Raw genomic sequence first — 26354 nt, 5'->3', positions numbered from 1 at the left:
ACATTTCACAGCTCATGGTCTCCTGTTCTTGGATTCAGGCAGCGGCTGCTGATGATGGGGAGCTGGAGGCGGAGGAGACGTGTAACTGAGGATGTGATGAGGCAGCCGCCCGCTGATTGGATGACGTCTGACATCATTCATCTGATCAGCAGAGACAGAGCAAAGGGTGCGGCAGCTGCTTCATGCTGAATCCATCCTGAAGGTGAGAGAAGTGTGATGTATGTGAGCGAGATCAATGTGTGATGTGACACTTTAATGTTTCATGTGTGTATGAGATATTGAGTAGTGTCTGCTCCATCTGCATATAACATACTAGCCAGTATACTCATGTAATAGTTTTCTCTGCATTTTCTGTGTTTGATGCTCCTGAGTTGTGCCTGTGGCCTCTGTGTGTTGCACCTGCATAAACTACAATGAATCATCTGTGCTGCATCTGCATATAATGCTTGTATACGAGCTTTGTATCCTGCACACGTTCTTCAGAATTGGACCTACTGCATCGGTATATGTCGTGTTACACAAAGACCCAAAATAGGAACCATTTCTTCGCATTTGGCAGATTTGCACTAGACATATTTTGCATACACTGTATAACACCATTCAGATCTATTGATCCATCTTAGATATTCTTATAACAAACATTCCACTCTGTGAGCTGTATCTGCTGTGTATGACGTTACTGGATCTGCATATACACACTGAACTTTATATATGTTATGGCCGTGTATGAGGTACTGGGCTTTCACTGCTACAGCAATTTATGTTGACATATCATATGGTGTTATAGCAGAGCAAGGCTTAATAAACAATGTCAACATAAATTGCTGTAGCTGTGAAAGCCCAGTACCTACCCTATGCATAGTCCTTAGTGTGTTCCTGCTGCACCTGTCCCTGAACTGCAAGTGAATTGGTGAAGTGTCTGAATATACCCACTGACTGACTGATCATCCATTCTGGTTGCAAATGATAATATCAATTGTTTTTGCTGACCAAATGTGCACATGCAGATTTTCTGTTGTATCTACGTATGTTGTATGTTTCTGAACATCCTATGACATTTTGATCTATATCTGTTGTACCTGCATGTGTGCAGTCTTCTCACCAAACTTCATAATATGCTGCATAAGAGTCTGCTGCACCTCTTGTATGCTCACTTAAAAGGTTTGTCTGGGATAAAATGATATTTAACCTCTTCCTTGCCTAACTTCTAACTAACTTTATCAAAAATGTATATTTACCCATATCACTAGGGCAGTCATGTGACTGCCCAGGGACATTTTCAGATTTTCTGGTGACATTCTGTTTCCCTGTTTCTGGAAATGGACCTTCACCAATACTACCCCTCCAGCCCATCATACTTGCCTGTCTTCCTGTCTGGATCTTCTGGCCACAGAACATCACTTCCTTCAGGGGGACCGGCTCCTCCTCTTCTTGATGTCTGTCTTCCTCCCACACATCCTCAATAGAGCCAGAGTGCCATCTCTGTTGTGCAGGTGCCAGCAGTGATCTTCCGTGCCCAGAAGATCTGGACAGGAAGACAAGTAAGTATGATGGGGCAGGCAGAGTTAGTTAGTTAGAAAGGGCTAGTAATGGGTGGTCAAGCTAGGGAAACAGGAAGTGGGAGTGAGAAAGGGAGGGGGAAGGAGTGAGAGGGTGATGTGATGTGAGTTTGCTCTGAGCAATGCATCATGGTAGTTGTAGGATAAACGAACAGGAAGCTACAAAATGTAAGCAAATGCAGAAAATGCCAGGAGCTCCCAGAGAAACACAGAAATCACTCAAAACACTGCTAAAGGTATTTGAGTGCACTTATTAACCCATTAATAGCACTAATTGACCTTTTTTTTTTCTTTTTTTTAAAATAATTTTTGCCCGGAAAACCCTTCAGCTAGTTCTGCTGCACCTGCAATTTCTCTGAACTGTATAACATGCTGAACTATATTTGCACCTGTGTATGATGATCTGATCTCTTTCTGCTGCACCTGCATATCCCCAATAAACCATCTGCATATTTCTCCAAAATGTATGTACTGTAGCTGCAAATGTAGTTTTTGAACTGTAACGCCAGGCCTCGGACTTGCCCACAGTTGGGTTTACAGCCCACCCTGACATGGCACAGTGCACTCATCGCACAGCATTTCAACCAGACTATAAGCCAGTATAATATAAACGGTAGATTATTTAAGAAAGTACCCAGTTTATATTTATATACTGTAGACACAATGGGTGACTGAGAGGACATCTAGGTGCATGGTCAGGCCAACAAGTATCCTTCCTCCCGGGACCTATTTTATCATTCACTTTGCAGGGGGCCCCAATCACCAAGTAGCTGCCGGAGGTCTATTGCTTTGTGGACACATATCCCCAGTTTACAAAGCAAATCCAAGGCAAGAGCCAGAGAACAGGCTACTAGAAGGGCCCCAGGACAGGAACATTCATAGGAAATGGCTAGGCACCATTTTAGGATTTTACAAACCAGTGTCAGGTAATATTCGCATTTAGCTGCATAGTGGTACCCCAGGATGAATTTTTCTGGTGGACTCTAGGCACCCCAGTCTCATATTGGTACCAGTTTTTATGATTCTTAGATTTTTTTTTATGGAACGCTTCACGAATTTGCACGTCGTCCATTGCGCAGGGTCCATGCTAATCTTCTCTGTATCCTTCCAATTTTAGTGTACGTGCTACCGAAGCGAGCACTAATTCTTCGAATTTTGTCTGCTGGTTGTGTATGTCTCACATGGATTAATTTCTGCTAGATCTGTGTGTGTTTTATTGAACGGTGCATATAACATGCTGAATTATATCCACTACAACTGAAAATGACATGCTGAGGTATATCTGCAAATATACTATATGGAGAACAGTATTGGGCCATACATCTTAATCAGTCATTATTTCATTCAGCCTCATTGCCACTGATATAGAAAACCCAGCACCTAGCCATACAGTTTGGGTTTACAAACATTTATGAAGAAATGGGTCATTCTAAGGAGCTTACTGAATTACAGTGTAGTACTGTAGGACGCCACCATTGCAACTGGTCAGTTTGTGAAATTTCTTCCCTCCTAGATATTCCATAAACAACTGTGATTGATATTATTGAAAGGTGGAACCTTACATGGCAGACCTTGTGAAGTTACAAAGTAGGGTCGCCAAGTACCGAGTCACATAAACACGACCAAGCTCTTCTGACACGATGGGGCAGATTTATAAAAACTGTGTTGAAGAAAAACTTTCGCAGTTGCCCTCAGGAACAAATCATATCACAGCTTTCTTTTCTCAAAAGCACTAAAAAAATAAATAAATAAAAAAAAACAATGCTGTGATTGGTTGTTGTGGACAACTAAAACAGTTTTTCTTTAAAGGATTGTCCAGTTTCAGCTGCTCGGACATGCAGAGCCAACTGCGCATGTCCGAACGGCCATTATGTGGTGGACTAACTGACCAAATGAGTGCAGTCGGCTCTGCCGGAACCCACAGTGGCAGAGCCAATTGCGCATGCCTGAAATTGGTACTGCGCGGTGTCAGAGGACATGTATGACACGGGGGCGGAGCAGAATGGTGCTCGGAGCACTGGCGGGGGGGGGGGGGGAATGGTGCTCGGAGCCCTGAGGGGATGTTTCCGGTGCTCTGTGATGCTCATTACCATAGGAGAAGAAACCGAAATAATGAAGAAACTGCAGGGAGAATCAAAAAAGTAAAGGTAGGACTAGAATAGCCTTTTTAAAGGGTATTCCAATGTGCGATGATAGAATCCCTTTAAAGATGACCTTTCATGTCCTCTGGGCACATGTGTTGTAATGCACTGCTAGAAAGCCGACAGTGTGTTGTATTCAGCGCATTATCGGCTTTCCTGTTCTGTGCCCCTGGTGAAAAGCTATCGGTGGCAGTACCGTAGCTCTTCGCTGTCAGAAGGGCGTTTGTGACAGTCTGTCAAGAACGCCCCTCCCCTTCTGACACTGAAGAGCTACGGTAATGGCACCAATAGCTCTTCAGCTGGGCACAGAACGGGAAAGCCGATAGTGCGCTGAATTCAGCGCACTGTCGGCTTTCTAACGGTGTATTACACCGCATGTGCTCAGAGGACGTGAAAGGTCCTCTTTAAAAAATTAGTCTATTTTCATGTGATAGACACATTGGAGCAAGGCATGTTACATTCACAGCTCAGTAATCTGATGGTTGTCTTGTAACAAGCCATGCATTTTTGTTAGGGATAGATTCCTGTTTGGTTGGTTCAGTCCAGAGATTTGTTTCAGGTTGAATTCGTTTGTCATGAATCAGAGATTGGCTTTAAAACATAGTGTAACACAATTCTATGGATGGGAGGCTAGGATTAGATTCTCTCCTAAGGACCTACAACTCTAGACCCTCCTCTTACCGTGCAGCTGCGAAATGTCTTGCATTCACTTCCCCACCATCTGATTTTCAAAGTGAGCATATGCATTTGAAGTGGTGATGTGACGTCCTTCTTCGTCACTGTCTTTCGGCGATTTAGAAACTCTTGATTGATGCCCCTGGCTGTGCACCCTATCCATTATATTAAGATGGATGGATGGATGCATGGACATCTTTTTTAAAGAATTCTTATGAAACATTCTACAAAACATGGTACTGTTTGATGGACTTCCTGTCATCCTGTGAATAGCAAATGCTCCTGGAAAGTTGTGCCCCACTGACCTGCCACTGGGCGCACTTCTGGGTGGGTCCCTCTCTCTGTTTCGGTATCCAGAGCCACATGTGATCTTTTTTTTTTTTTTTTTTAAATCCTTATCCATGTACTTATTGTACGTTTATACTGTTATTAGAACAGTAAGTAGAAAAAAAAAAAAGTGTATGACACTGTCAGGACTCCTAGGTGACTAGCCCATTTCTAGACCGCTTAGGCAAACATAGCCAACGTTATGTCAAAGTGAAAGGACTTGTGTCTGTGCAAAAACAGATGATAAGCAGTGGTTACAAACTCCTAGTATAATCATACACTGCGCTGCCACTTGCTTGTATACAGTTTAAAATTTAAAACGCTGAAAAAGTTAGTCCTGGTTCACATCTGCGTTTGGTATTCCGTTAGGGGAGTCCGCTTGGAGACCCCCCCGAACGGAAACCTATACGCATTAAAGAGCGGTTAGCTAGGAAATCACACGGACCCCATAGACTATAATAGGGTCTGTGTGTTTTCCGCGCAGCACTTTTCTCTCCGCATGATTCGTGCGGACACCGCGAGGAAAACACACGGACCCCAATATAGTCTATGGGGTCCGAGTGATTTCTTAGCTAACCGCTTTTTATGCTTAAACGGATTTTATTAAAGATTTTTCAATAAAATACAAAACAATCAAAAAGGAAAAAGTCGAGCAACAATGAAACACTATAGAAATCAGCGGGCTGGGAAGCCAAAAAGACCCCCCCCCCCCCCCCCCCCCCGCACAAACCAAATACAGCCCAACAAAAAGAAGAAAGGGAATAAGGAGTAGACAAGAAACAGACCAACAAACACAAGACGAAGACAAAGAAACCACAAGCAAGAAGAAAGAAGCAAGAAAGAGAAAGGAGAAGAAAACAGACGGCCATGTCATACTCATGCAAAAGCAGTAGAGAAGGCAGACGATTCCTGGAACAGGACCCAGGGACGCCACCGAAGTTCAAATTTGGAATAAGCGGGAGAGTCCTCCGCCACCACGGTCTCCATCCGCTGAATAAGAAGGAACTCCTGGAGGAACTCAAGCAGAGAGGGAGGGGTGGGGCTGCGCCAATGTCTTGGAATAACAGCCCTGGCGGCCATGAGAAAGTGCCCCAGGAGGTCCTTCTTAATCTCCGACAACCTGCCAGGGATGACCGACAGAAGTGCCAGCTGGGGAGAAACAGCCACCGAGCGCCCACTGACCCTGGAATACAAAGAAAACACCACGTCCCAGAAGGGGCGCAGAACGTCACAATCCCACCAAATGTGCAGCATAGTGCCCCTAGCGGAGCCACAGCGCCAACATAAGTCTGAAACTGCAGGAAAAATCCTATGAAGAAGCACTGGACACCTATACCACCGGGACAGAATCTTATAATTTCTCTCCTGAGAGCTAACCGCTTTTTAATGGGTATAGGTTTCCCTTAGGGGGGTCCCCAAGTGGACTGTCTGAACGGAATACCGAATGCAGATTTGAACTAGACCTCAGTTTTAGGGAAAGGTGCTTGCTTGTGGTTTGTTTTTTTTGACACACATGGCAGTGGCAATTTTATATAAAAATTAACCTGTTGTTTTTAAGAAATATTCGTGGCAGGGTGCCTGGTTGAAAATTGATGAAGTGACTTTCCAAAAAAATCATCCCTTTTTGGGGACAGAAGCAATGGTGGGGTTGTTTGTTTTATTTTGGTGTTATTATGCCAATAGTGTGACAGTGGCAATTACAGAATTTGTAGAAAAAATAAATACATTTTGGTACACTGTCAGTGTGCCTGCCAGTTGAAACGTGATGAAGAATTAACTAAATCCATATAAAAAAAGCCATGTACACTAAGGTTCACACCTGCGCTTGGATTTCAGTTCTTCGAGTCCGCTTGGGGACCTGAAAAATGGAAACTCAATCAGGCTTAAAAAGTAGTTACGCGTGGAAACCTGCAGACCCCATAGTCTATAATGGAGTCTGGTGGGTTTCTGCCTGAAAGATGCGGAGCAAAAAGTCCTGTTTGAAGAACCTTTCTCTCCGCCTTTTTCATGCGGAATTGGAGATGGAATTCCTAAACAGGCAACAAGCGCAAATGTGAACCAAGCGTAAGTGGTGACAGCTGTAATAAAATGATAGGCACTACAATATGGAATAATGTGATGGACCAGGCCGCAGGAGATGATGTCCACAATTTTAGGAGTAACGGGCAGTATCAGCGGTACAGTAAATGGAACATGATGCAGAGTCAGAGACAGTCAATGGCAGATATATACCTGAGTTATTTCGACAAAAAAATGTTTTCCTCGCTTGTGGACAGTTTGGTCTGCCTAGGTGTTACAATGCCACAGGCACCGCTGAAACCCTTTCAGCCATTACACTTTAAGGCTGGAGAAGATAAAACTCCCATGGCAAGCTGAGCAAGCTTTTTCCACTGCTCTGGTCTATTGGCCCAGAATTCGAAGGGGTTAAAATGATCTTCTGGAATATAGGTGCGCGTCAGTTACCTACTGTGGGTCTGGTTGGCGTTGCAAGGTGAAAGGTTTTTGGATCATTATGTTCCAGATACTGGCTCCTAATGCTGCTGCTTTGCCTCCTGGTACTTGAAGCTGTGGCACTGTCAAAGGTGGTGGAGCACTGACTGAGTGATGGGGAGTGGGAGCGGGAAGAGGCCACCTGTGCAGACATGCAACTGGCACTTGCAGCGGTCTCCTTAAAAGCCGTGGCAAGATGGATATATAGCCTATTATGATAATATGCCAGTTTTGCCTTCCTTTTAGGAGACAGGGAACAATTCCCCCATTTTGCGAGGGTCTAAAAATACGTCAATCCAATGCTCAACCCTCTGCTTTATACTAATAATACACTTGTGAATGTGTAAGCAGTGAAGCATACAGTCTGCCTTGCATGCAAGTGTGTGCATGGACCCAGTGGCGTGTCATAGTTTGTTTTCCAGGCCAACGTGGTGGTGGTCATCATCATCATGTTAAAACAAGAAATGGGTCAACCTTCTCCCCTGTCTATAACATATCAAGGCTGTGCATCCAATGAAAAGCCTTCCTACTCCTCTTCAGGTTTAGGAAACCCAGATACTTCACCACAATGACCATGACCCAGTTTTTCATCCTCCTCTGGTTTCTCTTGCATAAACCCAGGGTGATGATGGTGATCCAGTAGGATGCGAAAGCCATAATTTACCCTTGTCCATATATGTTGCTCCATGCATCGATGGTCAATTGCACCTTTTCCCACATTCACTTATCCAAGGAATGGCCCACACTCTCCAACTCATGGTGATATAAAGCAGGGACAGCTTTGCTAGAGAAATGGAATCCAATAAGTGGTATGATAATGACTGCACTGTCAGCAACTTGATCAGATGTGAGTAAAATTACAGTTCTGCCTGATGGCTGGGCGTATATTGATGTTTCCGGGACTAACATTCCTTTATGAATGACTCACAGCGTAGAGGAGGAAGATTAGCATTCATATAGTGATTGGAGGCTTTATCTCTGGTGCAAGTTATACTTGCACATGATGTCTGTTTTTGAGATGGCTGTGATAGTCTATTTATGTATCAGAACATCACATAAAGAGTAAATGGTGAAAGAATGATGTCACATACGTAAGCTGAGTTATGTTGCGATTTAATGAGTGGTTTTACAAATTCTAAGATTTAGCCATGAGTAAGAGTAATATGATTGATAAAATATCTTATGCCTCTATGTACCGATAGGATTTTAAATATGTGAACTAAAGATTTTGGATTCTCACCTTAAAGGTGCTGGATCGATGAAAACCTTCCTAAGTAGGAGTCGGTGGTGGTGATGATGATAACAATGACCTTGTGCTAGGTGTGGGTGTGGCCTGCCTACAAAAAATATCGGGGGGGGGGGGGGGGGGAGTAGGGCTGTCTTGCTTGCTTACCCTGCCATTCCTAATGCCAAGTCTATTGTGCCAAATAAGCTGCTGCTGATTTTTCATGAGAGTATAGAGCAATGTAATTCCCAAATTTGTTCTTACACGGTCAGAGCTATTTTCTGCTTGCTGATCTTGCACATTTCTATGTACAGGGTGACCATAATATAACCTCAGGTGTTTGGAGTCGTGTACAGGCTGACCCAATGTACGGAATTGCCTGAAAATTTGTATGTGCGCTAATCAAGGCATGGGGAAACGGACGGCATGAAAAAAAAACAAAACAAAAAAAACCTAAAAATCATCACCAACTGCTTCCTCGTGACAATGACACCCGCATGACATTTGCATTAATGTTTCTGGCCAGAGTGGAAGTGGATACCAATTGGCCATGGAATATCCTGTGGAGCAACGAAGCGTATTTTTACCTGAATGGAAGGGTCAACACACAGAACTGTCGCATATTGGCAACCGAAAACCCGCGTGCGCTCAAGGAGGTTCCGCTGCATTCGCCCAAGGTGACCGTTTGGTGTGGGTTCACCTCATCGTTCATGATTGGACCGTTCTTTTTCGAAGATTTGGGCCCAACTGGGGTTGCCACCTGTTCCATCACAGCAGCGAGGTACCGGACAATGCTGGAAACAGTGGTCGTTCCCCAACTCCAACAGTGGCAGTGTCTGCAGACGATCACCTTCATGCAGGATGGAGCCCCTCCTCATATCGTAAATCCTGTGAAGAACGCTCTTCATGCACATTTTCCTGATGACAGGATTTCAAGCCGCTCATTCCCTACAGCGTGGCCACCGCGCTCTCCGGATCTCACTCCTTGTGATTTCTGGTTGTGGGGACACATGAAGGAGCGTGTTTATCAGGGGAATGTCAAAACCCTGCCTGACCTCAAAGACCGCATCACATTGGAAGTGCGCAGCATCTCACCAGAGACGTTACACGCAAGCGTCGAGCACGTTCTGCATAGGATGACCATGCTCACCATGCATGATGGCGGCCACATTGAACAGTCATGCTAGTCAGTGGTCCAAATGGGACATCCCCAAGTATCGACAGACGAGTTTTGCATCACACGCTCACTGTACAGTGCCACATTATCCCCTGGTGGGGAGTTTTCGTATTAAATTTTTTTTAAAATTTTTTCATGCCATCCGTTTCCCCATGCCTTGATTAGTACACATACAAATTTTCAGGCAATTCCGTCCATTGGGTCAGCCTGCACACGACTCCAAACACCTGAGGTTATTTTATGGCCACCCTGTATTTGTTGTTTGGAAATGTAGAAAACAAATCCCACAAAACAGATGACTGCAATACCAGTAGCGCTGGAACCACGTCTGTCACTGCTACCACTAGTTTCCCCTGGGTCTCCTCTGAGCATATAGCAGTATTTTTGGCTGATTAAAAATTCCGCCTGACGACAGGGAATATACTTAACTTCTTGCAGGATGGCCTACATCGATGTTGGTGAACCTATGGCACGCGTGCCAGAGAGGGCGCACTGTCACCTATATTGCTCACTAGCGGGGAATCCAGCACATAGTGCTGAAAGCTGTCAGTGCAGGCAGCAGTCCGCACGACCGCGGGCTACACGGACTGCAGAGTGTGACCTCTGCCCTAACGCAAGCGCGATGACATGAGTCATCAGTACTTGAAGTCAGAAGAAGAAGGAGGATGCGCTTCTGCTCTTTGTAGGACTTCAGGTAAGTATAATACTCTTTAGGTGTGTGGGGTGGATTGAGGGGCCCTACTGTGGAGCATAAAATACTGTGTGGGGGACCCTACTGTGCAGTATAAAATATTTTATTTACACACACATATATATATATATATATATATATATATATAACTAAAGGAGAATAGATTAACAACATAATCAACGATTCTTTCTACTTTTCTTTTTATAATTGTCCTCTTGCAGGGTTGCTTGACCTTCCTCAGTCCGCCACATTCTGGGGGGCAATGAGCAGTGACCGTGAACTGTGTTGTCAATATCGCATTGGATTCACAGAGGTCACTGAACAAACACCAAGTTCAAAGATCCCATTCAAACGTGATTACCTGGTGGATGCTGCCAAACAGCTGCATGTGGCACAAGAGCGGGATGCTAATGAGGAGTATGAAGCCGCTTTCAGTCACTACAAGCATGGAGTGGAGCTGCTTCTGAGTGGAGTGACAGGTCAGAGCTTTGGAGTCTTTCCTGCATATTTGTCACGTGACATCTTCATCAACAAGCGTCTTGTCTTCATTCTTTCCTCTTCTCCACTAGTTGACCCAAGTAGAGAGAGGCGCGAGGCTGTTAAACGCAAGATCTCACAGTACTTAAAACGAGCTGAAGAAATCTTCAACTGCCACCTGCAAAGGCCTCTGGGAAATGTGACTGGTGCAGCAGAGGTGAGAACATGAGCGCTAACCCCAATAACGATAGTGAGGACTCATACTTTACAAGGAAAATCTCAAGAAATATCTACTGTACAAGTATTACCTCACCTGAAGCCTGATAGACTTGAAGTTGGAGACTGTCCTAGAGTAATGTGATCTTGCTGCTACATTACTTGCATATGAGTAAATCCCTACTCTACATTTTCTGTTTCAGGGTTACAGCAGCCTCAGGTTCCGACCAATCCGAGTACTGAGTTCTGCGGTGGAGAACCTGAAAAGCTGTCGTGTTCTAGAGATAATTGATAAGGTATGTGTTTGGAGCATGCAGTGCTACCTTAGCTGATTCTGCACAATGTATGTCCGCTGTCCACCTCTTAGCTGTTCATTTCTCTTGCCACGGGTTAGGTGCAGCTGGTGTATGACCCGTCCTCAGGAACAAAGTTTATTCTTAAGGTAATATCCAGTAGCTCAATCATCATACAAAGGCTTGTGGAATTATGTGACTGGTTTTGTCAGCAGCACAGGGAGATGCAGAGAGAGGTAATTGTTGGCACTAAATCTGTGATAGAAGAACATACATTCGTTTTGAGCTTTCCGTCTTCTGCATGCACAAGACGGAAAGCTGTCAGACTGGGTCCGGCCGTGAGCGCTGGTGTGCGTTTTATGCTCTCCGCTGCGAAACAGTTTTTTTTTTTAACCGGACACAGAATACTGCATGTCCGACTCTGTGTCCGGTTTAAAAAACCCGGTTTCGTGGCGGGGAGCATAAAACGCTCAAATGAATCAGTTTGAAAGAGTCCTGCAGCTTTCTGTCTCCTGCTCTGTTTTGTGCAGGAAACGGAAACCTGTATGAACGGAGACTGGGCGCAGATGTGAACGAGCCCTTAAGGGCTCACGCAAAGATTTATTCACACTGATTACAAAATGAACAATGCAGCAGAATCAGCATGGGAAACCACAAATCATTAATCAACCATTGCTTTTAATTGGAGTTGGTGAAAGATTCCCCATCTTACCGCCGTTTCAGCACTGAAACCGCAGCAGGTGACCCTACAATGAATACTCCGCTGAAAAGAGCCAATCAGCATGTGCCAACTTGTGGCAGTAACAACATAGACCTACCAAAAGTGCATGCTGTATTTTTTTTTATGCCATGTAAATGTAGCAGAACTGCTGGCATGTGCCCAGTCACAGAGATGGCACATATTCCACCAGATGTCCCTGATTGTGGCCAGTTTGTTTTCTTTGTAGTCTCTGATGAAGTCGGGGCGTTGTGGCCATGGAGCAGTCACAGTTATTCCACAGAGCGTTCCATACATGGTCCAGCTGCAGAAGTTTTATGTTGGGGAAGATTCTCTTTATCTCCAACTGCAGCACATTCCAGGTCAGACAGCTCACGACATTGAAGCATTTTCCACACCAGTTACATGTGTTCTATATCTTTGTATTTCTGCTCCATTCTTGCAGGAGGACGTCTGTGGGGACATCTCAGGAAATACCAGGCTCAGGTTGCAAACTCCAGTAACCCCAATGTAGTGACCCAAACACACAGCCGTTTTGGCCACCTGAATTCACATGACACAGACCATGCAGTGCAAGAGTCACAGGTTAGGCTTTGGGGTGCACAGCTGATACTAGCACTAGAAACACTTCACCAGGAAGGGGTCCTCTGCAAAGATCTAAATCCTCGAAATGTGCTTCTGGGAGACAAAGGTGAGATAAAGTTTATTCAGGTGTCCTCTGAGCAGCAATAATGTGGAATCTGAGGCTAATGTTCCTTTTCTCTCTCTACAGGTGAAGTGCTCCTGACATACTTTGGCCAGTGGCGTGAGGTTGATCACACCTGTTGTCCTGAAGCAGCAGAGCAGCTGTATGTGGCACCAGGTAAGCTCCTGTTACTTCCTTTGTACCAAAGATTGCCCCTGATGTATACAGAGTCCCTGAGTGTTTTCTTCCTTTGCAGAGGTCTTGGGGGTGGGATCAGTGAATGAGGCATGTGACTGGTGGAGCCTCGGAGCACTCCTGTATGAGATGATGACAGGGCAGGTAAGAACGTGGCTGCTTCTCTCTAGTACTTGGTTGCTTGGACAGGATGACTCATTTCTGTGTCTCCACAGCCTCTCTACAAGACCCTGATGTCAGGAGTTGGCAGTCAGATGAAAATTCCCTTCCCAGAACATCTCAGTGTGAATGCAGTGTCGCTACTGAGAGAGGTATGATCTACTGTATGAGAAGAAATACTGCCATCTGTCACAATGTCAAGGTTACTGTATTAACATCTCTGTGTAGTCTGATTTGTGAGTGTAGGCTACACACAAGTGATCAACTAACTGCAGATCAAAGGCTGTGATACCCTCTGTCACAGACTTTATCTTTGATATTATGTCCTCTACCTCAGAGCTTTGTAGTTCCATTAGGCTCTTGTGTCCAGGATTATGTTAAGACAGTGAAGAAGTCTTCTATAACATTGTCGATAACCAAATTTTGACTTATTTCAGCTGCTCACTTATGATGCAGACAAACGGCTTGGCGCTGGTTCTGGGGGAGCACAAAGGATCAAGTCCCACCCATTCTTCAGTGACATTCAGTGGAACAAGCTGCTATGAAGAGCTGAGGAGCAAGAGGCTGCATGTTGACACCAACCGTGAATGGCATATAATGCACAAATTCAAGCCAGTATGTAAAAGGGCACAACAATGTCACGACAAGTACCAGGCTGCCACAGATACTTACTAGGCCATCAATGCAATCTTATAGTAAGTTACCAGGCCAGCACAGCAGAGTCCTAGCCAGTTATCAGGCCGTCACTTGATCAATAAACAAACAAATTTCAACCACTGTGTGTGTGTGTGTTAATGATGAAAACTGGGTCTGTAAAGAGGTGATAACTACCAGACCAGAAAATATGGACAAAAAAGAAGTCTCTCCACTGATTATTAAAAAATAACCTCAAAGCAGAGACTACAAGATGGCACAGTCTTATATGCTAGACAAGTGCTTATCAAACTGTGAGGGATTGTTCACACACTGGTGAGGAGCATAAGCCAGAAACTGCAGTGCAGTCTCCATGGATAGAAGGCCTGAAAAACCTGTAATGACATCACAAAGAGTCCACAGCTCAGCTGGGAGCAGTTCAGCCAAAGGCTGCAGGCTGAATGCTTTAGGCTAAGGCCCCATGTTGCAGAAACACAGCTTTTGTTGCAGATTTTGCGGCGTGTTTTTTTTTTTTTTTTTTTTAGCCAAAGCCAAGAGTGGCTACAAAAGGAATGTGATATATAAAAGAGAGCTCTTATATCAATCCACTCCAGACCGGCTTAAAATACAGAAGGAAAATCTACAACAAAAAAGCTGCGTTTCCGCAATGTTTGGAGGCATAAAGCTCTTCTCTTTCTTCCTCTATCTGTTGTGTGGATGCTTCTTACAGTGTGGCAGAAGTGGAATTGGGAAAAGAATTGATTCAAATATGGGATGCTTTATTTGGGGAGAATGCAGCAGCCAATGGGCTAGAGGTGAAAAGGGGAAGACTGCCTGCCATTAAGAAAGAGGGGAGGCTTTGGAGACAATACTGCTACCTGTGTTGCACTGCTGTAGTATTTGACAACTATGTTTCTATATTTCATTTTTGCTGCACTGTTACTGACTTGTCTGGGGAGGTACTCACTGATAGACAGTGGTAACTGGTGTTGCTACAGGTTTATCGGCTGCACTGTGGCATTGGTTTGGCACTCTATAGTAGTATTTCTTTTGCTAGTAAGCCCCCCCATCCATCTTGAATCACATGATTGTCTAGCAAAACCAAAGTCAAAAAAGTTTGAGTAGTTGGACTAGGCAATGCTCCTAGGGGAAAAAATGCTGATTAGCAATTTTCTAGGAGGAAGAAAGCTGTCGCTCTATTGCCACCTACTGGAGATAGCAACTTCCAACTACTGGAAGTAGAAAGACAACTTTATTTTTCCTAAGGGGCCACACGGTGGCTCAGTGGTTAGCACCGCAGCCTTGCAGCGCTGGAGTCCTCAGTTCGAATCACGCCAAGGGCAAAAAAAACATCTGCAAGGAGTTTGTATGTTCTCTCCGTGTTTGCATGGATTTCCATCCCATACGCCAAAAAAAAAAAAAAACACTAATAGGAAAAAAATGTACATTGTGAACCCTATGTGGGGCTCACAAATTACATTTAAAAAAACAACAACTTTGTTCTTCTTGGAAGAGAGTTAATCCGCAAGTTAAAAGCAACCCCACAAGCCCATTCACAGTCTACAGTAAATACTGATTTGTATTCTCCAGGACGAGAGAAAATAATTTGGAGAACACAAAAAAAAAATGTTAAGGTGCAAAATTCTCTCTACCATATATATGAGCTAAGTGCAGAACAAAGAGCAGATCCTGGAATACACTTTCATCCTAATAATTCCCCTCTCTCAAAGGGGACAAGCCACAGGAAAAGGTCATCAGACTTTTTAAAGGGTTTTTATTTTATACTCCTTTAAAATCCAAGTGGTCTTTAAATATGGTTACCTCTGTATGCGGGTACAGTGCATGTGCCAGAACTGAGCACACCTGCAGAGGGGAGACCCCAGCTCTCCATGTGCAAAAGGGGAGGGGGAAAGAGTCTGTACACAATGTCCCCTCTACAGAAAGTCCTAATGTTCTGACATGGGGAAGGGGCAACATAAAACCAGTAGACTTGGAAGAAGCGGGCTCTCAGAGGTCTAACAGAAGAACACGAGGGTCCTCCACTACCGACTTGATTTTGCGCAGGAACAATACAGCTTCTCTCCCATCAATCAATCGGTGATCGTAGGTCAAGGCCACATACATCATAGGACGCACCTCAACCTACATGACAAACACAAACAGGTAAATAACCAGCAGATTCTACACCCGAGATGACAAGCAGGAAAACAAAATAAAGGCTTTCCAGCAACCCTATGGCTAAGATCACACAACATAAAACAAAAAGAAATGTACCCAGTTTCTGCCGTGGGAGAGCCACAACAGAATGCGGATGCAGTGCATCAACTTTCCTCTACTGATTAGGCCCAAATGAATACATAATTGGCAGGGACTCACTTGCCGGGAAATCCTCGACAAGGTTGAGCAGGACACTGATTTTTTTTTCCCCGCATCCCATTGACAGCAATGGGAGGCATGGGGGCAACGCTGTGGCTCAGTGGTTAGCACTGCTGCCTTGAAGCGCTGGAGTCCTGGGTTCGATTCCTGCCAAGGACAACATCTGCAAGGATGTTCTCCCCGTGCTTGCATGGATTCCCCCCCTCCCCCCAAAAAAACAACAAAGAATTCAGGAAAGAATTTGGAAAAGCTCCCAAATCCATAGCAGATTCCTATGTGTGAACCTAAGCTATATGTACTGAGGATTCTCTATATCCCAGGATGTACAAGCACTGTGACCTCACCTTTCCAGCTATTGCCACTGGACGATCGAAGATGCCATGCATTCCTAGAATTGCAGACTGTGGTGGGTTGATAATTGGTGTCCCAAACAACGAGCCAAACACTCCTCCATTACTGATGGTGAACGTACCCCCATCCATGTCTTCTATGGCCAGCTCATTTTTCCGGGCCTGGAGGTTAACAAACATAAAACGCATTAAAGGAAGTCTACCACCTCACCTAAGCATATTTAGAGCACGTTCCTGTTATGTATGTCACTTTTATAGAGTTGAAGAAAAACAACTTTATTAGATGGTTGGTTCACTGGGGGCAGGCCTTCAGTCCTGGAACCACTGATCTTGCTGCTCAAGTACGATCTTGCAGTGAAAGATCAACTCTTACTGCATGGGGGGGGGCGGCATAGGCAGCAGATGGTAGGGGGCCAGGGTGGCAAAGTCAGTGCAGACCTGAATGCTTGCCCCCCACAATATTTGCCTGTTCAATTATTCCCTTCCCAATTCCCAGTGGACTCAGCAACAGCTGAGGTAGAAATGCTGCATGGTTTCTTATATTGGCCGTGTAAATCAGCACTATTTTTGAATTGCTGTGTGGATCTACTAGGGGGTTTTATGCATAAGGCAGACACTTATGAAGAAAGACAGGTCACCTTTTCTCCAAGCTCAGCAATTGTCCGTTCAATGTCAGCAAAGTTCATGGATTCCACGTTCCTCAGCACAGGAACCACCAGACCCTTGGGATGAGATTAAGGATGAGTTAACAGCCCTGTTGAAATACCCTCTTTCTACATAGTCTTACAGGGGTACTTACCTTAGGGGTGGATACAGCCACGCTGATATCAATGTAGTCCCTGTACACAATCTCTTTGGCTGAATCATCAATAACTAAAAAAAAGAAAAAAGGAGGTCAGTAAAAAGACAAACTAGAGGGCAACGACCCAAGCAAACAATAAAGCACAACTCACCTGCATTGACAGCAGGTTGGTCCTGGAGGGCAAAGGCAGCAGCTTTAACAAACGCAGACATGAAGCCAAGTTTCAGGTTGTGTTTCTTCAGGAAAGCATCCTTGTGCAGAGTCCTCATCTGCTGAATATTACTAAAACACACACACTCATTATACAGCTTTAGCTAACAATCCCACTGTACTCCTCCCCAACCTTACACCAGGGACACTCACCTCATGTCCACCTCATTGAAGGTGGTCAACATTGCACAAGTGTTCTGCGCCTCCTTCAGCCGCTGTGCAATTCTCTGGCGCATTCGATTCATCTTTACCTGGGGAGGAAGCGTCAGGCTGAGAACAAGACCTTACGTAACCTATCACCAAGAGGAGTAACCACTTACCCTGTGCTCTGACCGAGCTGATGCAGACACAGCCCCTGCAGATGAGGTGGGAGGAGATGATGATGTTGGTTTCACTGCAGACACTGAGGGGAAAATAAGGTGTAACATTTTTAAGTCTTGCCACTATCACCCTCCCATATATCTGTCTGATGTCCAACCCAATACCAGCAACAAAGCTAAGACATACCCATCAGTACTGGATACATATGTCTTGCTACCTCCTTACCAACCTTCAGCAACTCCTGAAGTTTAACTTCTATCTATGCAGATAAATTGTACATAACACTCACCAGGCTTAGTCTCTAAGGGCTGAGCTGAAACAGGTGGCACCGGTGGGATAACAGTAGGGATAGGTCCTACGGGGGCAGCCGGGGCAGGTGGTGGTGGTTGGGCAGTAGCTGGAGGTGCTGCAGCCTCAACAGGTTTAGTCTTTGGTGCAGCTAAGTGAGACAGAGATAGCACATAAAGTCGCAGGGTACACACTGAATGGGGTTACAAAGGAAAGGACTTATTAGTAGGTACCTCCAGACTTCCTGAGGACAAACAGAGGGGTGCCACCCTCCACCTTGCCTCCATCAGGGACCAGTAGAGCTTCAATCACTCCTGCAGATGGTGCAGGGACATGCACCGATGTCTAAGAGTAAAAGAAGTTAGTAGATCATCATAACATGACTGCATAGGAGATGGAGTTAGTGGAAAATTACCTTGTCAGTTTCAATCTCACAAACAACTTCATCTTCAGCCACTGTGTCTCCAACAGCTGTAGAAGAGAAGAGAATTACTGAACATCTAAACCTTCTGTGATCCCACAAACATCACTGACCCAGGCATACTATACTATACATGGAAACATGTCTAACTGGCAGTTAAACTCAGCATCTGTTCCTATCTGACAATGAGCCGTCACTTACCCTTTTCCCACCTGACATCTCCTTCTGTGACGGATTCGGCGAATGCTGGGGTGTTCACAGTCAGCACATCCTGCCCTGATAAAAAGGGGTGTACATGTTACAAGAAGTGGAAAATGTCAGGTATGATCTTTGGCTATGGTCAATGGACACTTACTGCAGACTGCTGACGTTCGATAAAATCTGGCTGCATGGAGGCTTAAAGGGGAAGTTCTGCACATAGAGAGAGAGGATAATCAGAAACCTACATTCTTCTCGTATACCACTGCTGCTCCCCTTCCTCCAATACTCCAAAACAGATGACTTGTTACAGGTTACCAATGTTTTCTCCTCATGTCACCTGATCAGTACTGCCCATGTCCTGTTATGACGTCCACCCCATTGTCCCCATCAGGAGTCATCCACTGGTTCTCAACCACCCACACTGACCCAACCCAGTCAGGTCCCAATCACAACCATGCAGGGGTAGGCAGTCTTCGGCATTCCAGCTGTTGCAACACTACAACCCCCAGAAATAGAATGGAGCATGTTGGGAGTTGTAGTTTCACAGCAGCTGGAGTGCTGAAGGTTGCTGACCCCTGCCCTATAGTATCTGTCTTGTACAGGTCTCCCTCTACTTACAGGATGTTCTTGCGTTCACCAGCTGATGTGACCCGGCTTGCTGCTACCTCTGAAAAAGAAATATGAGGGATAGTAAAGGATAGTTAACTAAATTAGTTAAAATTACGAAAATTATTTTCTCAATAGAAAGACTGGGAGTTAAAAAAGCACCATTCACCCCCCTCCACCAACTCCATGCATCCTTTAATTGGTGCCTCTCACAGATTTCGGCACCATTGGAATTTTTCTATAACCCCCACCATTTCATAGCAATTGTTTCTGATAAAGGATTCATTTGTTAAGGTCACTTATCCCCTATAGGAAGGACGGGGATGGGTGTACAACCACCAGGTCCCCCAGTGATCAACAGAAAGGGTGACCAAAAGTCTTCCAAATATAATGCAGTGTGCTTGCATGAGTGGAGCTCCACAAAATAGCTTTGGGCGGTCGGGCGCATAGTCATTGGACAGTTATCCCCTGTCTAGTGGAAAATGTCCTTAGCAGCACAACCCCTTTAATGCACAATAATGTAAAGATTATATTTTACCACCAAAGTGATTTGAGACTTAACAAGTCATTTATTTAACTTCATGGTTGGTTTATTGGACACACTTTATCATCTGCGTCATGTAGAATAAGTCCCAGTGCAATGCAAGGGGTTCTCCCATAAACTAATATATCACCTAATCCGTGCACAGATGATACATGTATGGTGACAATTAGTGCCACACCTCGCCATGCAACTTGTTTTATAGAGAGTTGAGGAGCTCCCTGTACAAGTCCTGACTTGAACATCTCTATCTCCATAAATTTTCTTTTCCTTCTGTCCTCCGATGTAATATCAGCATTGGAACTCTGGGTGATGGTACATAAGGTCTAGTTCACATGGGCACGGAATAGCATATTTTGGTCCTGATTTTGACACGGGAAGCAGTGTCAAAATCGGGATCAAAATATGCCTACCGCGACTGTCAGTCACTGCTTCCCGCTCCGGAGTAAGCCCAAAATTAATGGGCCTAGTCTGGAGGGTGCTTCTACGAGGCGGATGCTGTGGCTCAACGAGCCACGGAATCCACCTGAAGAAAGGACAGCTTGCTTTGGAAAAAAGATCGCTAGCGGTCTCCATAGACCACCATTGTGAGGGGGCAGATTTGGGTGAGGAAGTCTGCAGCAGATATATCTGACTTCTCCTTGCTGTACAAGCTCACTGAACTTTTTCTAAGCAAAATCTAGAAAATTGAGTTTTAAATTGAGATAAAAATCAAACTTTAAATACAAAAAAAGATATATATATATAGATATATATATATATATATATATATATATATATATATATATATATATTTTTTTTTTTAATTTGAAGCAATATTGCCCAGCCTACTTGAATGTAACGTCTGACATTTGTATGAATTTGCATTCTTTGGTTTCTTGTATTTTTATCACTAACTCCATTAGATATTTTGTGTGAACCTACATCACACCTACAACTACAGTCCACTGAAAAGCACTGAATGAGGAAGAATTCAGAAGAGATCTACTCACGTATGAAAGGACGAGCAGCTCCGGGGCCCTACAAAAGAGAAACCAACATAAGTAAGCAGGACTGCCAACCCAAAAATAAGGCCTTCATAATATATTATTACAATAGATTTCAACTATTCATGGGGTACTTAAAGGGGACTGGTCACCAATGCTGAAGTGTTTTAGTAAATATGAGCATTGCCCCTGAAAAAATCCTTCTAGAGAATATTTTCCTGTAATGGTGTATTCCCATCTCCAGTATTGTGTCTAAGCTTGTAGTGTAAAGTAACTGAAGTGTTTCACCCAATACACTGCTTTAGCTGAAAATACTTCCTCCATGTTTAAAGCGCTCTGCTTAGGTTTCAGACCACGATCTAGCTGTCCAGCCCCAGTGCTCTGCTAACTCAGTCCTTGTTCCTTGCCAACTATATTCCCTTCACCATGACTGATGAATAGTAAACTTATCTGCTGTCCTGACAAAGGCTAAACAGCACTTGATCACGGCTTCCTACCATTGTACGTAAATCTCAAACAGTGTTCTTCTGGAGAGCAGCTGCTGGCCCAAGCTGTACATTACCCACCTACCAAATTATCACTGAGATCAAGAAAGGGGTGAAACACTGATAGCACTTACAGGACAGTGTCAGTGTGCACGATATACCCCCAACTAGTAACACCCAGATGTCAATTTATTCGTAATTTTCAAGTCTGTTTCAGTCAAAAGAAAAAAAAAAAAAAAAAGATCCAGAACCATTGTTTATTAAGAATACGATTATTTACTAAAACTGAGACAGGAGAGATGCCAAGATTTTTTATAGGTGTTATTCATCCTTCCAAATATGATGGCACAACATTACGGCACAATACTTCAAAGTATTGTTCCGAATTAGTGGTTGATTATACCCTCTGTGAAGTGCATAACATTACGGCCATCAAATCTGGAAGGGAGATTTGGAAACCTGTGTTGGAGTCTCCACCGGAGACAGCATTTAGTATTATGCTTTACAGCATAGTCATGGACATAGGCAGCAATAGATTGGCGCTGACTCATTGAGGTCTATAGGAGTGTTTTCTAGGCATGCTCTGTGGAGGGAGGAGGAATAGATAACCTGTTGTCAGTAGTGGATGCAATGATGGGTGTTATGTGGAATTTTCCCATAGAGGTGTTAACTTCTATTATAATACTGTCTGTTATGTAACTGAGGTGATGTCTGCAATGAAAAATCCTGCAGAATTGGTATTTATCGGATAGAGCTGGACAACTGATTAAAAAATATCCAGTAAAAATAAAGCAGTGTATATAACTGGAGTACAGAGGGGAGATGCAGTGTATAGGGCACTTTTTACCTGAGGTACAGTGTGGGAGCTGTGGTTGTATAGGGCAGTGTATATCTGGGATAAAGTGGAGTTGGCGTGATGAATAAAGCAGTATACATATCTGGGGGTCAGAGGGGAGGCGTAGTGTACATATCTGGGGATCAGAGGAGAGGCGTAGTGTACATATCTGGGGATCAGAGGGGAGGCGTAGTGTACATATCTGGGGATCGGAGGGGAGGCGTAGTGCACATATCTGGGGATCAGAGGGGAGGCGTAGTGTACATATCTGGGGGTCAGAGGGGAGGCGTAGTGCACATATCTGGGGATCAGAGGGGAGGCGTAGTGTACATATCTGGGGATCAGAGGAGAGGCGTAGTGCACATATCTGGGGATCAGAGGGGAGGCGTAGTGCACATATCTGGGGGTCAGAGGGGAGGCGTAGTGTACATATCTGGGGGTCAGAGGGGAGGCGTAGTGCACATATCTGGGGGTCAGAGGGGAGGCGTAGTGTACATATCTGAGGATCAGAGGAGAGGCGTAGTGTACATATCTGGGGATCAGAGGGGAGGCGTAGTGTACATATCTGGGGATCAGAGGGGAGGCGTAGTGTACATATCTGGGGATCAGAGGGGAGGCGTAGTGTACATATCTGGGGGTCAGAGGGGAGGCGTAGTGTACATATCTGGGGATCAGAGGGGAGGCGTAGTGTACATATCTGGGGATCAGAGGGGAGGCATAGTGTACATATCTGGGGATCAGAGGGGAGGCATAGTGTACATATCTGGGGGTCAGAGGGGAGGCGTAGTGTACATATCTGGGGATCAGAGGGGAGGCGTAGTGTACATATCTGGGGGTCAGAGGGGAGGCATAGTGTACATATCTGGGGATCAGAGGGGAGGCGTAGTGTACATATCTGGGGGTCAGAGGGGAGGCGTAGTGTACATATCTGGGGATCAGAGGGGAGGCGTAGTGTACATATCTGAGGATCAGAGGGGAGGCGTAGTGTACATATCTGGAGATCAGAGGGGAGGCGTAGTGTACATATCTGGGGATCAGAGGGGAGGCGTAGTGTACATATCTGAGGATCAGAGGGGAGGCGTAGTGTACATATCTGGGGGTCAGAGGGGAGGCGTAGTGCACATATCTGGGGATCAGAGGGGAGGCGTAGTGCACATATCTGACGATCAGAGGAGAGGCGTAGTGTACATATCTGGGGATCAGAGGGGAGGCGTAGTGTACATGTATGGGGATCAGAGGGGAGGCGTAGTGTACATGTATGGGGATCGGAGGGGAGGCGTAGTGTACATATCTGGGGATCGGAGGGGAGGCGTAGTGTACATATCTGGAGATCAGAGGGGAGGCGTAGTGTACATATCTGGGGGTCAGAGGGGAGGCGTAGTGCACATATCTGGGGATCAGAGGGGAGGCGTAGTGTACATATCTGAGGATCAGAGGGGAGGCGTAGTGTACATATCTGAGGATCAGAGGGGAGGCGTAGTGTACATATCTGGGGATCAGAGGGGAGGCGTAGTGTACATATCTGAGGATCAGAGGGGAGGCGTAGTGTACATATCTGAGGATCAGAGGGGAGGCGTAGTGTACATATCTGGGGATCAGAGGGGAGGCGTAGTGCACATATCTGGGGATCAGAGGGGAGGCGTAGTGCACATATCTGACGATCAGAGGAGAGGCGTAGTGTACATATCTGAAGATCAGAGGGGAGGCGTAGTGTACATATCTGGGGATCAGAGGGGAGGTGTAGTGTACATATCTGGGGATCAGAGGGGAGGCGTAGTGTACATATCTGGGGATCAGAGGGGAGGCGTAGTGTACATATCTGACGATCAGAGGAGAGGCGTAGTGTACATATCTGAAGATCAGAGGGGAGGCGTAGTGTACATATCCGGGGATCAGAGGGGAGGCGTAGTGTACATATCTGGGGATCAGAGGGGAGGCGTAGTGTACATATCTGGGGATCAGAGGGGAGGCGTAGTGTACATATCTGGGGATCAGAGGGGAGGCGTAGTGTACATATCTGGGGATCAGAGGGGAGGCGTAGTGTACATATCTGGGGATCAGAGGGGAGGCGTAGTGTACATATCTGGGGATCAGAGGGGAGGCGTAGTGTACATATCTGGGGATCAGAGGGGAGGCGTAGTGTACATATCTGGGGATCAGATATGGCGGTGAAATCATGGGGGTACGTGTTGGGGGGTGTACAGAGATGTGCAATCTATAGAACACACAATACCTTGGGTAACCAGAGGGCGATGCGGTACAAAAGGTGGCATATTTCTGGAATACAGACATGAGGTGTACATAGAGTAGTGTCTATTTGGGGTACACTGGGCAGGGTATATCTGGGTGGAGTTGAGACATTCAAGGGAATATATATATATACATGGTAGTACAGTAAGGAACATTGAGGCAGCCAGCTCATTGTATGCCTGGCGGGGAGGGGGCAACATATAGCAGTTGTGCGGTACAATGATGATTATAGGAGGTGCAGGGTGACAATAACAAGCCGTAGAGTCCTTATTGGGAACCCGAAGTCTCTACGGGACAAGCAGTTACTCCTCAGACAAAAACTCACCCGCCGGAGAGTGGTAACAGGGCAGCGCAGTGCCCGGGCCAGGCAGCGGGACAACATGGTCGGGACACAGCTCAAGGACACGCCGGAAACAGGACCAGACCAATGACCCCGAAAGGAGGAGATTCTAGCGGTACTTCCGGCTAGTACGTGACGCCTTCCGAAACAGTGAACAGTGTGACTCAGGCATATTCCGGAGCCCAAACCACACAGTGCTCTATGGATAGCTGCAGGGGGACGGAGACAGGAAGTTGCGGAATAATCGGCCTCTTGTGAGCGGAATTTCTCACTGCTACACCAGGGAGGACATAGTTGTGTTCTCTCAGCTGACTGGGGGAGGAGCAGAATAGACTGCCATTGGGAAGTAATGTCTCCTGTACTGAGGGCTCTCTTATAGACTGTCGTGTTGTACAAGAATAGATTATTTACTTAGCCGGATTTCAAGCCCGCCATTCCGTGAATTTATTAGTTCACATTATTTGTTTTGTTAGTAACAAGATTCTACACCAATCCCCAATATATATGGCTTACATGTGAATAAAAAAAATCATTGAGTCTCAACAACAGATAACATTGTCCCTATTGTCTATGGCGCTATCATCAGCTTTCTTTACAAAGATCTGTGCTGCAGGGACTGGATCACACTCAGTCACAATCCCTACATTCTTAAAGAGACAACATCATCTTGGATTGGTGGGGGTTGGGTCCCAATACCCTAGTAATTTGCAGAAAATGATGTTGTTGGGGGAGACAGAGAGACAAATGTCCGCACGAAACATGCGGAGACAAAAGTAGTGTTTGAGACATAAATGAATGCAAAGTTTTGCAACAACCCATTTCTATCAGCTGTTGCTGTCCTAACAGCATAGTTCCTTCGTTTTTTCCTTTTAAATCCTATTGCAGTGTTTGCTTTCTGGGCAGCCTCAGAGATAATGGAGGCAACAGGACAATACCAGCTTGTAACCACTGCTGGTGTGGGTGCAGTAGCCATATCCTACCAGAAGCAGTGCTGTGGAGTCAAGTCAGAGCTTTGGAGTTTGAGTCATAAAAAATTACCAACTCCAGACTCAAAATAAAATGATTATGTTCAAATTATATTATACTATTAATATTTATTAAAGGGATTGGTCACTAGACCAATATTGAGAGACAAATGTTATTGTTTGTATAATAAAAAGTTGTACATTTCTCCAATACACTTTCTGTATCAATTCCTAACAGTTTTCTAGATCTCGATCCATTCTGCTTACCTCTGTGAAGGTTGTAGATATATGAATCACAAAAACATTGTTATCCTTAAAACTAAATGCAGTATAACTATTTATGTTTCAAACTGAATATGATATTATGTGACAAGATGATGTCAGCAATATCTGGATACAGCTATAATATGCCTTTTTGTCCCAGGTTGAAACTAAAATCATATGTCCCTGCTGGCATCTTGTAATCTATTGTCCTTGGAGACAGTAGTCCTCCCCCAGCTGACTTAAGCAGTCTCCATTTGGTTGGAGACAATGGGCATCTCTAAGTGAAAAAAACAGTTAGGCTGTTGTGGAGCATGAACAGATAAAATTCAATTAACCCCCAGCCCTTACACATTTAGTGACTGGGGGGTGGATGGAGGTTAGAGCTATGCCAAAGCTGTATACTAGAATATATGTATATACTGTAATGCACACATGGGATTGTGAAGATTGAG

At 45.0% G+C, this 26354-nt stretch overlaps 2 protein-coding genes and 1 non-coding gene across 5 annotated transcripts; 1 reads left to right on the top strand and 2 right to left on the bottom strand.

Moving 5' to 3' along the window:
• On the top strand, positions 1–13813 carry RPS6KL1 (ribosomal protein S6 kinase like 1). 2 transcript variants are annotated; one of them, XM_075282291.1, is made up of 11 exons: positions 3–202; positions 10507–10764; positions 10855–10979; positions 11182–11274; positions 11373–11420; positions 12219–12351; positions 12435–12680; positions 12762–12851; positions 12931–13013; positions 13085–13180; positions 13466–13813. In XM_075282291.1, the coding sequence occupies exons 2-11, from the start codon at positions 10548–10550 to the stop codon at positions 13571–13573; spliced, it is 1239 nt and encodes a 412-aa protein (XP_075138392.1). In that variant the 5' UTR covers positions 3–202; positions 10507–10547; the 3' UTR covers positions 13574–13813. The 2 variants fall into 2 exon arrangements, with proteins under 2 accessions (XP_075138391.1, XP_075138392.1); XM_075282290.1 differs by having other exon boundaries at positions 1–202; positions 10507–10979.
• Positions 2593–2700, bottom strand: LOC142214746 (U6 spliceosomal RNA). The gene has a single exon (XR_012717310.1). It is a non-coding gene; the product is annotated as a U6 spliceosomal RNA (small nuclear RNA).
• A 1602-nt stretch (positions 13814–15415) lies between the features above and the next one.
• DLST (dihydrolipoamide S-succinyltransferase) lies at positions 15416–24788 on the bottom strand. 2 transcript variants are annotated; one of them, XM_075282289.1, is made up of 15 exons: positions 24659–24788; positions 20770–20797; positions 19249–19297; positions 18785–18840; positions 18631–18705; positions 18424–18479; positions 18242–18353; positions 18004–18159; positions 17720–17793; positions 17553–17650; positions 17341–17471; positions 17187–17260; positions 17026–17109; positions 16382–16549; positions 15416–15803 (listed from the first exon to the last, which is right to left on the bottom strand). In XM_075282289.1, the coding sequence occupies exons 1-15, from the start codon at positions 24713–24715 to the stop codon at positions 15669–15671; spliced, it is 1353 nt and encodes a 450-aa protein (XP_075138390.1). In that variant the 5' UTR covers positions 24716–24788; the 3' UTR covers positions 15416–15668. The 2 variants fall into 2 exon arrangements, with proteins under 2 accessions (XP_075138390.1, XP_075138389.1); XM_075282288.1 differs by having other exon boundaries at positions 17720–17802; positions 18010–18159; positions 24659–24787.
• Positions 24789–26354: the final 1566 nt, after the last annotated feature.

This window comes from Leptodactylus fuscus, chromosome 7 (assembly GCF_031893055.1).
Source record: "Leptodactylus fuscus isolate aLepFus1 chromosome 7, aLepFus1.hap2, whole genome shotgun sequence".
In the NCBI taxonomy this organism is placed as follows: Eukaryota; Metazoa; Chordata; class Amphibia; order Anura; family Leptodactylidae; genus Leptodactylus; species Leptodactylus fuscus.
Note: the sequence above shows the minus strand (reverse complement) of the source record. Positions and strands in the feature narration are given on the sequence as shown.